The 12,632-nt window shown below is 32.4% G+C and overlaps 7 protein-coding genes across 7 annotated transcripts; 3 read left to right on the top strand and 4 right to left on the bottom strand.

Annotated features, from left to right (window-relative positions):
• Positions 1–375: 375 nt before the first annotated feature.
• Positions 376–1,254, bottom strand: MRPL40 (mitochondrial 54S ribosomal protein YmL40; the record flags this gene model as incomplete). Its single annotated transcript, XM_003685172.1, has 1 exon — positions 376–1,254. One exon carries the CDS (start codon positions 1,252–1,254, stop codon positions 376–378), a length of 879 nt encoding a protein of 292 aa, XP_003685220.1.
• Positions 1,255–1,885: 631 nt separating this feature from the next.
• On the bottom strand, positions 1,886–2,371 carry CDC31 (centrin; the record flags this gene model as incomplete). The annotated part of the gene is made up of 1 exon (XM_003685171.1): positions 1,886–2,371. One exon carries the CDS (start codon positions 2,369–2,371, stop codon positions 1,886–1,888), a length of 486 nt encoding a protein of 161 aa, XP_003685219.1.
• Positions 2,372–2,863: 492 nt separating this feature from the next.
• On the top strand, positions 2,864–5,449 carry NIP100 (Nip100p; the record flags this gene model as incomplete). The annotated part of the gene is made up of 1 exon (XM_003685170.1): positions 2,864–5,449. The coding sequence occupies one exon, from the start codon at positions 2,864–2,866 to the stop codon at positions 5,447–5,449; it is 2,586 nt and encodes an 861-aa protein (XP_003685218.1).
• A 40-nt stretch (positions 5,450–5,489) lies between these two features.
• On the bottom strand, positions 5,490–6,851 carry SPT14 (phosphatidylinositol N-acetylglucosaminyltransferase SPT14; the record flags this gene model as incomplete). The annotated part of the gene is made up of 1 exon (XM_003685169.1): positions 5,490–6,851. One exon carries the CDS (start codon positions 6,849–6,851, stop codon positions 5,490–5,492), a length of 1,362 nt encoding a protein of 453 aa, XP_003685217.1.
• Positions 6,852–7,361: 510 nt separating this feature from the next.
• On the top strand, positions 7,362–9,785 carry TPHA0D01410 (uncharacterized protein; the record flags this gene model as incomplete). The annotated part of the gene is made up of 1 exon (XM_003685168.1): positions 7,362–9,785. The coding sequence occupies one exon, from the start codon at positions 7,362–7,364 to the stop codon at positions 9,783–9,785; it is 2,424 nt and encodes an 807-aa protein (XP_003685216.1).
• A 384-nt stretch (positions 9,786–10,169) lies between these two features.
• Positions 10,170–10,631, top strand: DAP1 (Dap1p; the record flags this gene model as incomplete). Its single annotated transcript, XM_003685167.1, has 1 exon — positions 10,170–10,631. The coding sequence occupies one exon, from the start codon at positions 10,170–10,172 to the stop codon at positions 10,629–10,631; it is 462 nt and encodes a 153-aa protein (XP_003685215.1).
• A 279-nt stretch (positions 10,632–10,910) lies between these two features.
• MEX67 (Mex67p) lies at positions 10,911–12,632 on the bottom strand (the record flags this gene model as incomplete). Its single annotated transcript, XM_003685166.1, has 1 exon — positions 10,911–12,632. The coding sequence occupies one exon, from the start codon at positions 12,630–12,632 to the stop codon at positions 10,911–10,913; it is 1,722 nt and encodes a 573-aa protein (XP_003685214.1).

Raw genomic sequence — 12,632 nt, 5'->3', positions numbered from 1 at the left:
ATATATATATATCATTTTGACAAGTAATTTCGTCACCTTAGTCTCTCATTTGAACGATGAAGCTATTCCGTATACAATATAATTCCTTCTATGATTAAAGGAATTGAAACAATAACACCAAAGTTCATTCAGTTACTTCAAGTAACCAGAAACTCTTTTTTCTAAACGGAAATAGGTTATTATTGTAAAACTTTTAATTTTATTTCTCTATGTACATGAGCTGATGTTTAAGATTTAAGCTTAACAGCATATTTAGATTTATTTATAATGATATTTAATGTTAAGATTTTTCTGATACCTTTACATTTTCAGAATATTTTTACAATGTTAGGCAACAGTTGAGTTATAATATTGTTTCCATAAGTTAAATAACAATCAACTAGAGATATGTTTTAAGATGGTTTCACCAATTTGTTCTTTTTCGGCATCTGTTAACTTAGGTCTTCTAATTTGAGACAATTTCTGTCTATCCCTAATGTATTCCTTCTTACTTTCCGTTAGAGGCATTTTAGGAGCAACTAATCTTGCAATATCTTTACTAGTCAAAGTTCCTCTTCTATATTTAGAATATGGGTTACGAATAGTCAAAAAAGCATTCACTGGGATAGTGTTCTTAACGATTGAATCAACCCAAAATGTTTGCTCCCTAGCAACTTCTGGACTTGTGCCCAATGAAGAATTGGTTTTCGATGCTTCTGGTTTTGGCCATGGAATAATTAAATCTGGCATACCAGAAACTTGTCTATAAGGTAATACTTTCTTGTAATTTTCATCATAGTAATTGCCTTTAAAGACCACATCCCTAACAGCTACTGTCTTTGTAGCCCCCGGGTTAGCTGGATCATCGATATCAGCAACTAGTTTAATCTCACTCTGTTTCACGGGAACTGGTACGTTCAGCATATGAGACTTTTGGCCAGCCACCCAAAATTCTTTAGGAATTGGCACACTCTTACTCGGTCCATTGTCATCTAAAATATAACCATTGGAAGAACGTTCTTGGGATTTGATATAGCAGATGGAACCTTTCTTACTCCCTTTTAACAGAACAACACGATCGCCGGGAAGAAATTTCCAATCTTTTTCAGTTTTATACATTTCAGATTTTTCAACAGGAGAGACACCTACACTTAAAAACTCAGGTAACGAGAGTTTACGAAGCTTTTCAGATCTTTGTTTCATACTCTTAGGAGGATTCAATCTCTCCAATATCCTGGAACTAATCTTAGTCAAATGCTCATACCTCGAAGACATATCGATTTATCGTAATCTGATTCAAAACACCAAGCTATAGGCAAATAAACTTTTGTAAATGTTCAATGATCTGGTTTATAGAGGTGAGTACCGTAGTGGTAATTAATATAATCTTTAACATATATAATGCATTTCTTATAGATTTTTAGTTATATACTTCAAAATGGATCTTGTTTCAGTTCTTTCCATGTTTTGTTAACTACGAACAAATTAAAATTCGGTAAGAAAGTAAGTACCACGTGACTTTCAAAGTCACAGTTTCAAGCACACACTTGGTTAAAAGAACTGCCCTATAGCAGTGACTATTGATTCAATAAGGCTCATTTGATGTAGCTCATAATTGCTTACGTGTGCTGACACTCATGCTAATGCATGCCTTTATTCCTATATGAATTTTATTGTTGCAAGAAGTGTTTTAGAAGGTTGAATAGTGTGAAAATATATAAAAAATGGTAATAATACATTAGCTTATATATTATAGATACATTAGCAACATTTGGGACCCTAAGGATATCGAGAGGTTTAAGTTAATAACTAAGTATAAACAGGGTTGTCTCCAAAGTCATTGTCCTATGGTCAGCTACATTAATATAACTACTATTCAAATCTATATCTGTTCTTTTATTTGTTCTTAATTGTCTGTACATATATCAATGAATTCTTGCTCATTAATTTCTCCATCCCCATCCAAGTCAAATTCATCTATCATGGCTCTCAATTCGTCGTCAGTCATTGTCTCTCCAAGCTCCTTTGCGACTCGCCTTAAATTTTTCAAGCTGATTCTGCCGGTATTATCATCATCAAACAGCTTAAAGGCTCTTTTGATTTCATCGAGTGGATCTCTATTCAAAATCATTTGTCCAACAACAACATAAAAATCATTATATTCCATCTTTCTGCGCCCATCGTTGTCATATTGATCAATCAAATCCAATATTTCAGCCTTCGGTAGATCAAAGCCAAGTGCCTTCATGGCAACTTTCACCTCATGGAAATCCAAATATCCATCATTATCCATATCAAACAAAGTAAATGCTTCATATATTTCTTGCTTCTGCTCCTCTAGGAGTTGGTCCTGGATCTTACCAGACACCATAGCGTTTCTGTTATTGTTCATCTTCGTTTTCTCTCAACGTGTATATCCTCTATATCTCCCTATTCTGTGTGACTCCTATCCTTACAAGAGTCCCTAAATACAGACACTCTCTTAGACAGAAAAGAACAATACCCACCAACCACTCATACTCACACAACCCACATAAAGTACATTTAATGTTATTTACAGTGTTTTACACTTTCCAGATTTTGTTTTCTTTGCACTTCTTTGACGTTGCAATGTGCACCGCTACTGTCTGTGGTGTCTGGGTGGGGACTTCACCATTGGCGGCAAACGGGTAACTTCTACCATATTTAAGCAACTACTTAAGTCGCATACGACAAGTTACAGTAAGTTACATATATATAATTCACGATCGACAGGACATTTAAATGGCAAGTGCTGTTTTCTTCTGTTCATTGCATCGGTGAGTTAGTTCAAGTGGCAAGTTGAAGATCCATAAAGGTATTTTTTGGTGTTGCATATTGCTGGTTTTGTTATTGTCATGCTCCGATGGTTGGTGTAGGTGATAGAGTTCTTGCTCCCACCGGTGGATCCGGTATAGCAAGGTATATAGGACCAACTGAATTTGCTGATGGTTTATGGTGTGGTATTGAATTAGATGATAGTGTGGGGAAGAATGATGGTAGTGTCAATGGGGTGCGGTATTTTGATTTATCTAAAGAAGGTGGATTATATGGGTTGTTTGTAAAAGTTGATAAAATTGATAAAATCGTTGAAAATGTGAAGGTTCATAAGAGTGAAGGATCGACAAACGACGTTAAGAGATTGAAAGGTGTTATTGAAAAATTACAAGATAAAGTCTTGAGTTTACAATCACAATTGGCGAACAAGGAAACAGCCAAGTTTTTGGAATGGTATGAAGATGAGATAAACCATTTGAATTTGTCAATTGAAAAGTTATCCCTAAAGGAAACAGATTATCTTTTGAAAATCAGCGATCTAATAGAATCACTAGATGATTTAAAGTGTAAGTATAACGAATGCATTGTTACATTGAAAGAGTTGGAAACTGAAGTTGACACTTCAAGGAAATTGGATAAAAAAAGAATAGGAGAACTATTGAATGATGCACATATTGATGAGACAAATTTGAAAGATTTAGCTACGAGATTATACAATTCCTTAACTTCCACTACAGATCAATATGAATCACTTCTGGCAGAAAATGAAGACTTATTAGGCGAGAATACAACTTTACAAGCACTTTTTGAGGATTTAAATAAGGAAAACATTGCACTTTCGAAGACTGCGACCGATTTAGATAAAGAATTGGAAATTGTAAAGGATTCCAAAGAGTTAGTAGAGTTTTTAACAAACGAAAATAGTAAATTGCAAAATATCTTAGAAAGGAAATCTAGTAAAATTATTGATATGGAAAAAGAGATAGAGTACCAAAACAATATTATATCAGTATATGCAGAGATGGAACAAGAATTACATCTCGAGATAGAGGATTTGAAAATTAAATATAGTAAGTCAGTCAAAAATAATGAGGATCTCGTGAATGAAAACGTTAAATTATCCTCTGAATTAAAAAACCTCTTCAATACTAATGCTGATATATCAGATGTTCATAAAAATAATAATGGATACACAGAAAAAGAGATAATTTATAAGGATAAAATAATTAATAAAGGTAACTATTTAGACAAGTTATTAGAGTACCTATTGTCTTCCAAAAACTACAGAAAGTTTATTAAGTTATTTCCTTTGCTTATGCAGATTGTTTATGATCAGTTCTTAATTAATCCATTGGAATTGTCAGAAAGTTATTTTTTATTTTACAAAACATTATTATTTTTACTTATTCAAGTAACAATTGTTATAGATGGCTCAGATGAACTTGATAGTAGCCGTAAAAAATATTTTCTCTTAGATGGAATCCTAAATATACAATATTGGATAAATATTTTATACAATAATAGTGGTAACTTGAAAATTGAAGACCATTCCCTATTAATTTTATTTATAAAGGAGAATGATTCAATAGAGTCAAACACAACTTTATTGGTTGATATAATATATTTTTTATCTTCCGCATCTGTACCAGAGTTTATGGGTAGTATAATGTTTTCCAAGAACGAATATGGTACCCGTTCTCAGAAGGTGACTGACATCTACCAAATCTGTCTTACAATTGAAAACCTTATTACTGAAAAACGAAATCTTTTAACAGATGATCATCAATACTCTCTAAAATATCAGGATAAACCTTTGATGATATCAGATCTTGTTAATAACATATTAAGCTTATTCCATGATGTTATAATAAATAATGATGTTGATAACTTCTGTAATAGTATGTTAGAGAACTTGATTAAGGTTTCTGATAAGTTCATGACTTTAGAGGTTATTTCAAAATCAATAGTGGATGGCGCAATTTCTGACAAAGACGATGCCACATTAGAGTTGACATTGCCTGTTAACTTAGTTGAACAGCCAAATTTGATTAAGTTGGAGACTCAATTACATGATATCCAACAGGAAAATAAAAACTTATTAGTTAAGTTGGAAGTTCTCAGAAATAAACTTATTCTATTTGAAACCAATGAGGAAAGTTTAAAGAATTTAATGTCACAAATTGAATCATTAAAGGAAGAAAAGAACACTTTAAAGTTGATGAATGAAAAATCAAATATTGAAATAACTGATTTACAAACTCGGTTAGAAGAAGAACAATTAAACAAGTACTTCAAAATTAAACTACCTGGATTAGATTCCCTCATTAAAGAGAATGAAAAAATTGATAGAGCAGGTTTAATTTCAGAAATTTACGAACTTGAACATCTTGTTAAGAAATTCACTACGCCTATGGAATTGAAAGACGATTCTGTGCTATCTTGGTTAGACAATTTTGAAGATTCAATAAATTCTAGGAAAGATATTTCCAATTTTGAGCCTAATTATCATAGAACATTACTACGAAACGCTTCTACTCTGTTAGACTCTCTTGATAGTATTCCATTGAGAGACATATATAATGATAATTCCATTCACCATTATGAAAGTTACATTTCAAGATCTTCAAAAAACTTTAATATTCTTAAAAATGCATTAGAAAAACAATTTGTATAATTATATAAAATCGTGGCTCTTCCCATATCTATAAAACACTTTAATACTTACTGTGTGAAATACGATTTGATACTACTTCCTTTGATGGCCATTTAGGTGCCAATTCTATATTTTTGGATGGATACAATATCTCAAATAAAAGGAATAGCAGATATTCTACTATACCACACAACATATACAAATGTTTTGCCCAGATACCATCTCTTTCATTAAATTTCTTGATCATTGTTAACCAATTTTTATCATCTGGCTTCGCATTTTCAAAAATGCCTGTATATACATTCATTGTTCTTCTTGCAATTAATGACCAATCGTACATTCCTTCGATTTCTTCATGAACTTTGCTACCATTATATTTATTTTCTTTTAATATTTTAATAGCTTTATTCAATGATTCAACTAATTTTGTTACAGAAGTATCATCAGCATACACCATCATATGTGAAGGTAAAACTTCAGGAATACCTCCGACGGTTGTTGTGACGATTAGGAGACCACAAGAAGCAGCTTCTACTAACACGGTACCGAATGCCTCTGTTAAACTTGCGTGTAAATATATATCACCTTGACACATTACATCTCGTACTTTCTCATGAGGAACAGGACCTAGAAGGGTTACTTTATCTTCTAATCTGTTCTTTTCGATCATTTGTTGAAAATCAACATATTTTGGACCATCACCAGCAATGATAAATTCAACATCACTATGCAATGAACATATTATTGGTATAATGTGTGTTAATAAATCTGCACCTTTATTAGCAAATAATCTGTTTATAGTAACGATCTTACACCCTTCCCTTTCATGTCTGATTTCCTTATCTTGTGCAGATTCCGTTGGTTTAAAATCTGCACTAACGACAGCATTCGGTATAACATACATTTTTGATGGGTCAACTTTGGTTCTCATAATCATGTTCTCTTTACAAGTGTTTGAAACACATATAACTTTATCGGTATTTGTCAAAGAGAATGTCAATAATTTATTAACCCAAATAGATGTGATATTACCAAAACCGTATAAAGAATGATCTGTAAAGACAGTCTTCAGTCCAAGTGTGTTCCCACATAATAAACCTTCCAACGAAAATGTAGAGGCACTACCATGTGTATGAACAATATCGATCTGTTCCCTTATCAATATGTTCCTGACCCAAGGAAATGTCCCAAACACATTAGGAAATGTAGTCTCTCTATGTAACACGAAATATGGAACGTAGTAAACTTTCAACCCATTGCTCAAGTATCTGACTCCAACTCTATCGGGACTATATGCATGAACAACAATTATCACTGAGTTTCCTAACTTTATCAATTCTTGAGCTAAATGATACATATGAAATTCTACTCCACCTAATTGAGGATAAAAGAAATCAGATATCATTGCAATATTGTATCCCATGTTGGCAGGTTCCATGGTCTTGCTAATCTCTCAATTACACACAAAGAAAAAGCTAATCAAATTTGTCCAATAATCCTATATCAACAATGCAACAATGTGGTTACTATTTTATTAATTCAAATTTACTGGTTCATAATACATCAATGCTTTTAATCCTTATTGTTCTTATGTTACAATTATAACTTTTTTAGTATCAACACTTTATGCGGCAAATATATAACGTAACAAATTCTTGAATCAAACTATAACTACAACTGTAACTATAACATTAATAACAATTATTAATAAATAAATTGTATTTGTTGCATATCTTAATTCTAATAGTTAAATGACATAATACTATTAGAAGTGGAGCTGTAACTAGAAAATAGATATTTTAACTTTCAGACAGCTTTACTGGGCTAAATTATAGTGGATAATTTTTAGTGACATTATTAATCAATCATTTGAAGTGTTTTGAGTTATATAATAAAAACATAATAATATTCTGGTTACTTCTGCTATTGAAATATGGTTAAAAATAACTATGAAAGAGTTTCTACGACAGATGCAGAACACTCTGGAGTTAATTCCCCAACCGTAGATTTAGTTGCTCCAGAGTCAAATAATTTAAGTGTTGAGGATGACTTAAATCTATCGAATGATACTCTACCGGTTGAGCCTCCAACCTATGATGATGCTCATAATTTAGAGAATATTAATAATTTCGATGAAGAAATGCAGATGGAAGACTTAAACCAATTTAATAACGAGGGAGATGAAACTATGATCAAGAAAATGAAACATGTATTTAAAAATCTAAATTATTATTACCATGTTAATGTAAAAGAGAAAATATTAGATCCAATATTTATAATATCTGAAATGTTTTCAGAGAAAATAGATTTCTATTTGAACAAAGTTGGTAACCCATTGATCTTAAGAAGATTTTTTTATATCATATTCATGTCCATTGTATCGTTTGTTGTGGTATCTAGTGGTTTGCTTCCGAGTAGTAATAAAGAAGCTCTTCTTGGAATGTTCACCAACATACCTGTACTATTACAATATTCAAAAATCTCGTTGGATCTCGCTAAGTTAGAAAATGATTTAGAGTACATTAGTAGCATGCCACACTCTTCTGGTTCAAGAGGAGATACGGCAATTAAAGATTATATTAAGAGTTCATTTAGAAACAATGGTTTAAAATCGGTCATCGAGTCAGAGTATCCAGCTTACGCAAATTATTATAATTCAGCTAACCTTACCATTTACACCAAGGATAACAAAAAGATTGATATACCATTGGATGATAGAAATTGGAACCCATTCTCTTTAAATGGTTCCGTAAGTCAATCTAATTTGATTTATGCTAATCAAGGTAGTTTGACTGAGTTGTCCAAATTGAAGAAGGAAAATATGATCACCGATAATACTGTCTTGTTAATGGATTATTCAAAATTGGTGTCAGAACAGGTTTTAGCAGCTCAGAAATATGGTGCAAAGGGTGTCTTATTTATTTCTAATGTAGGTGCTGGAAATGGCGATTTAGTTCAATCCAGATCCGTTGCTTTGAATCAATTTTATACTGGTGATGCGTTGACTCCAGGTTGGACTGGTCATGCAATTCAAGATAATGATTTTGGAAGTGCGCCTGTTTTACCAAAGTTACTTTCGTTGCCTATATCACAGAACCAGGCTAAATTAATATTAGATGCGTTATCACATAAAGGTGTTAAACTTGATAATGGAGCTCATAGTGGTATCCCTGGTGATGTGAAGGTAGATTTTTCTGTCGCAACTACAATTAGAGAAAGACATTCTGTTTTTAATATCATGGGTAAAATTGAAGGTAGAGAACAAAGTGAAAAAGCTATTATCATTGCAGCGTCAAGAAATTCATACAGCTACGGTACATCATATCCAAATTTTGGTACTAGTGTTCTCTTATCGTTAGTACAACTTTTTGAAGGATTTAAATATAAGTTTAACTGGCGACCTTTAAGGAGCATATATTTTATATCATTTGGTGGATCAGAATTCAACTATGCTGGAGCAGCTGAATTTGTAGAACAAAGAACTTCTCATATAAGAAAAGAAGTATATTCTGTATTGGATATTTCACAACTTGGTATTACATCTAATTCGCATAAGATTGATATCCAAACTCACCCTCTTTTGAAATCATTATTCATGTCAGATGATAATAAGCTCAAATTTGATGTCCATGTTTCTGATGTTCATCAGTATGGTGATTGGACACCATTCTTAGCAAATGGTGTACCTGTGACCATCCTGTCTTCAAAACAGGTGACTCAAGATAATGATATTGCATATACCGATCAAGATACGTTTGATAAATACAGTGAACTATTACATGAAAACGACAGAAAAAATTTAACAAGTGATCTTATGACATATCTATTGAATATAATTTTAAAAATGGTAGACGTGCCATTATTACCATTTGACATTCGTACATATCAAAATGAATTAAAGAACCATTTATCTAAAGCAGAATCTCTTTACGGAAAGAAATTGAACTTTAAGGATGTTTCTTCTGCAATTAATAAATGGAAAAGGATTGCAATTGAACAAGAATCTTGGATCAGAAGTTGGGATAATATTGTTGTTCAACATAGCAGCAATTTAGAGCCTTCTCTTTTATCCATACATAGATGGAACTGGAATAAATTACTAAGTACAATCAGCACTTCACAGATTTCTGTTACAGGTATCTACAAAAGAAGACATTACAAAAATATATTATTTGGCCCTGCAGTTTGGACTAATGGTTTAAGTGATGAATTTGCATGGGTATTCCCTGGTTTAAGGGATGCAGCCGATGAGAACGCATGGAATGAAGCACAAATCCAGTTAGATGTCATCACGGGAGCGTTAGTGAAATCATTGAGTAAAATTATGGATGGACGTTCTGATAACATATATCAATAAACTTAAACTTGCACTCACTGTTACAATGACGATTATATATTATCCTTATGCGCATTTATTTATATATATAGTCATTAAAAGCCCTTTTATGATAAATTTTCAATTATTACATAAAAATTATATTGAAACATCGTTTAGTGTTTCGTTTGAGAGGCATCGCCGATATGTGAAGCTTTTCTCAGCCAAGAAATTATAGATTTATATATTCTAAGCAAGTACTAGATAATTATATAAAGATTGTGTGTTGAATCAAAATGCAATTTAGTTTTTGATTATCGATAACTATAATATTGGTCTTACTTTTACTTTACCGTTCAACTTATTGATGGATACGGTTATCTACATAAATATATTCAAGATCACAACATTCTAAGAGATTAAAATATGTCCTTCTTAACTAATTTATTATTTGGTGGTGTTAAAACTAGTCAAGATCCTACTGGTCTATCGGGTACCACTGATCCAAACATTTTGAATTCAAATAGTCAATCAGAACCAATTGTCGAGGGTATTTTTTATCCAAGAACTTTATCGAAGTACAATGGTCATGATGATGAAAAAATATTCATTGCCATAAAGGGTGTTGTATATGATTGTACTCAAGGTCGCCAATTTTACGGTCCTAGTGGACCTTATTCTAATTTTGCTGGTCATGATGCTTCAAGAGGTTTGGCTTTAAATTCCTTTGATACAGATGTTGTTAGAGATTGGGATCAAGCAATTGACGATTTAGAGAACTTAAGTGAAGCTGAGAAAAATGCTTTAGATGAATGGGAACAACATTTCATTAATAAATATCCTAAAATTGGTACTTTAGTTCCAGAGGCTGGTGTAAATGACAAATGATTTAAAAATAACATAAATGGGAAATTCTTATGTTCTATGGGCGTATGTGAAATAATGTCAATACTAATACATAAACCTCTAAGTGATGTTATGATAAAAAAACCAAAAGTTTATGGTAAATTTACTATATACTAATAATATGTATGGATAAATTACTTTAAAAACTTTACATATAATAAGTATAAATAAAACAAAAAATTATTAACTTTCAACATCTCTGTAAACTATGATATGTAAAGAATTTTTTGTATGCATTGTTCAGTATCATAAAACAAGTAATTATTGTATGTAGGCTTCTCTTGGAATTTGCCCCATACTGGATTGGAATCCCTTGAATGCAACATCATAATTCCACCCACTTTGTTCAGCTAACATATATGTGTATTCCGAATTTAATTTTGTGTCTACATGAAGCTTATTCAATAACTCCAATTGAATAGGTGATAATCTAGCCTGGATTTCCGGCGGTAATTGCAGAGTTGGTGCTAATATAGGAGGACTCATCTGTTGATTCATTGTTGTATTAGGTACAAAATTTGGTTGATTCATTTGCTGCATCGGAACTGCTGTATTATTAATTGTAGCTGGAGTATCCGGTACCTTTATCCAAGCAGCAGAAACATAAGGTCTTACAGTTAACATATCAGAAGCTACTATAACACCATAATTTGTAGGTACCAACACCCACACTCTATCGAAGGACTTTTTAGAGAGCCTTTTGTCACTTGAAGCATTGCTACCGTGGTTGAATCTTCTAGGACGGCCTTTATTGTTTACATTCATTGGTTTTGTAGTTTCTTCGAAGAAACCGTGTAAGATAATCATAAACCCATTCACTTGACCGTAAGATATTGTTTGCATAGAGTACGACTCTGCTTTTTCTAGTAAATAATGTTTGGTCATTGGTAAGGAGTTAAAAATCTCAGCAATACCTTCTGGACCAGTGGCCAATTTTTGCTGAATTGAGGTATCAGTAGATATTTTAGTTATATTACGTGATGATGATAAGTAAAAACCAAATGATGGATTTTGATCAGCATCCTTAACACTAGAAGGTGGAACCGAGGCGTCTGAACACATGGAGAATTGAGATTGTGGCGTGTATAATTGCAACAATTGTGATCTGTCAGAATCCCATAAATTTAGAAAATTTGTTACAAATTCAGTTGAAGATGAGCCCAGTTCATTATTTTCAAAGAAAAATGGCTTACTCTTGAATGGAAAGTTGTAAATAGCATCTAATTTTTGAGCATCTCTCACAACTATATTATCTAGCATAACCAACTTAGGGAATATCTTAAGCATCTCATTTTTATATGCCCTTTCATTTACAATTGGATTATTCGTCATTAGTAATTCTCTTAATTTTTTAAATTTATTCTTCCAAGGTTCCATGCTTTTATATCTTGCGATTTGGTTATTGGCTAGACATAAATTTTTTAAATTTGGGAACGTCTGTGCCAATGTTGTAATACCATTGATATCTTTCAAGTTGTTATCTGATAAATTAACACTTTCTACTACTAAATTTGACTCCGATGATGCTAATTTCATCATGGCCGCGAACATTTTTGATTGCGTAGAAATGGTGGTGAAAAGACCTTTTTGTACTAATTCAGCATCAGTGTGTATACTACCTAGATTCAACATCTTAGTCTGGGGATCATATCTTCTAAATAAAAACGCTTTTAATAGTTTCACTGTTGGAGAGGAATTGTCGACACCTCCGGTTACTTGTATCTTCAAACTCTTACCGGCAAACCTGATGCCATTGAACTTGTTTAATGCTTCGGCTTCTTTCTTGTTTGCAACATAACCAATAGCTGCATTACCTTCAACTCGTACATCTCTTACTGCAATACGAGACTGGCGACTCAAAAAACTTGTCAAGTCGTTAATAGAGCCATTTTCCCAGTTGGTGATGACAACTTCAACCCTGTTCGTCATCATTTGCTGAGTTGCCAATGAACCTAAATTATTAACGTTATGGAACCCATTCAT

This window comes from Tetrapisispora phaffii, chromosome 4 (genome assembly GCF_000236905.1).
Source record: "Tetrapisispora phaffii CBS 4417 chromosome 4, complete genome".
NCBI lineage: Eukaryota > Fungi > Ascomycota > Saccharomycetes > Saccharomycetales > Saccharomycetaceae > Tetrapisispora > Tetrapisispora phaffii.
Note: the sequence above shows the minus strand (reverse complement) of the source record. Positions and strands in the feature narration are given on the sequence as shown.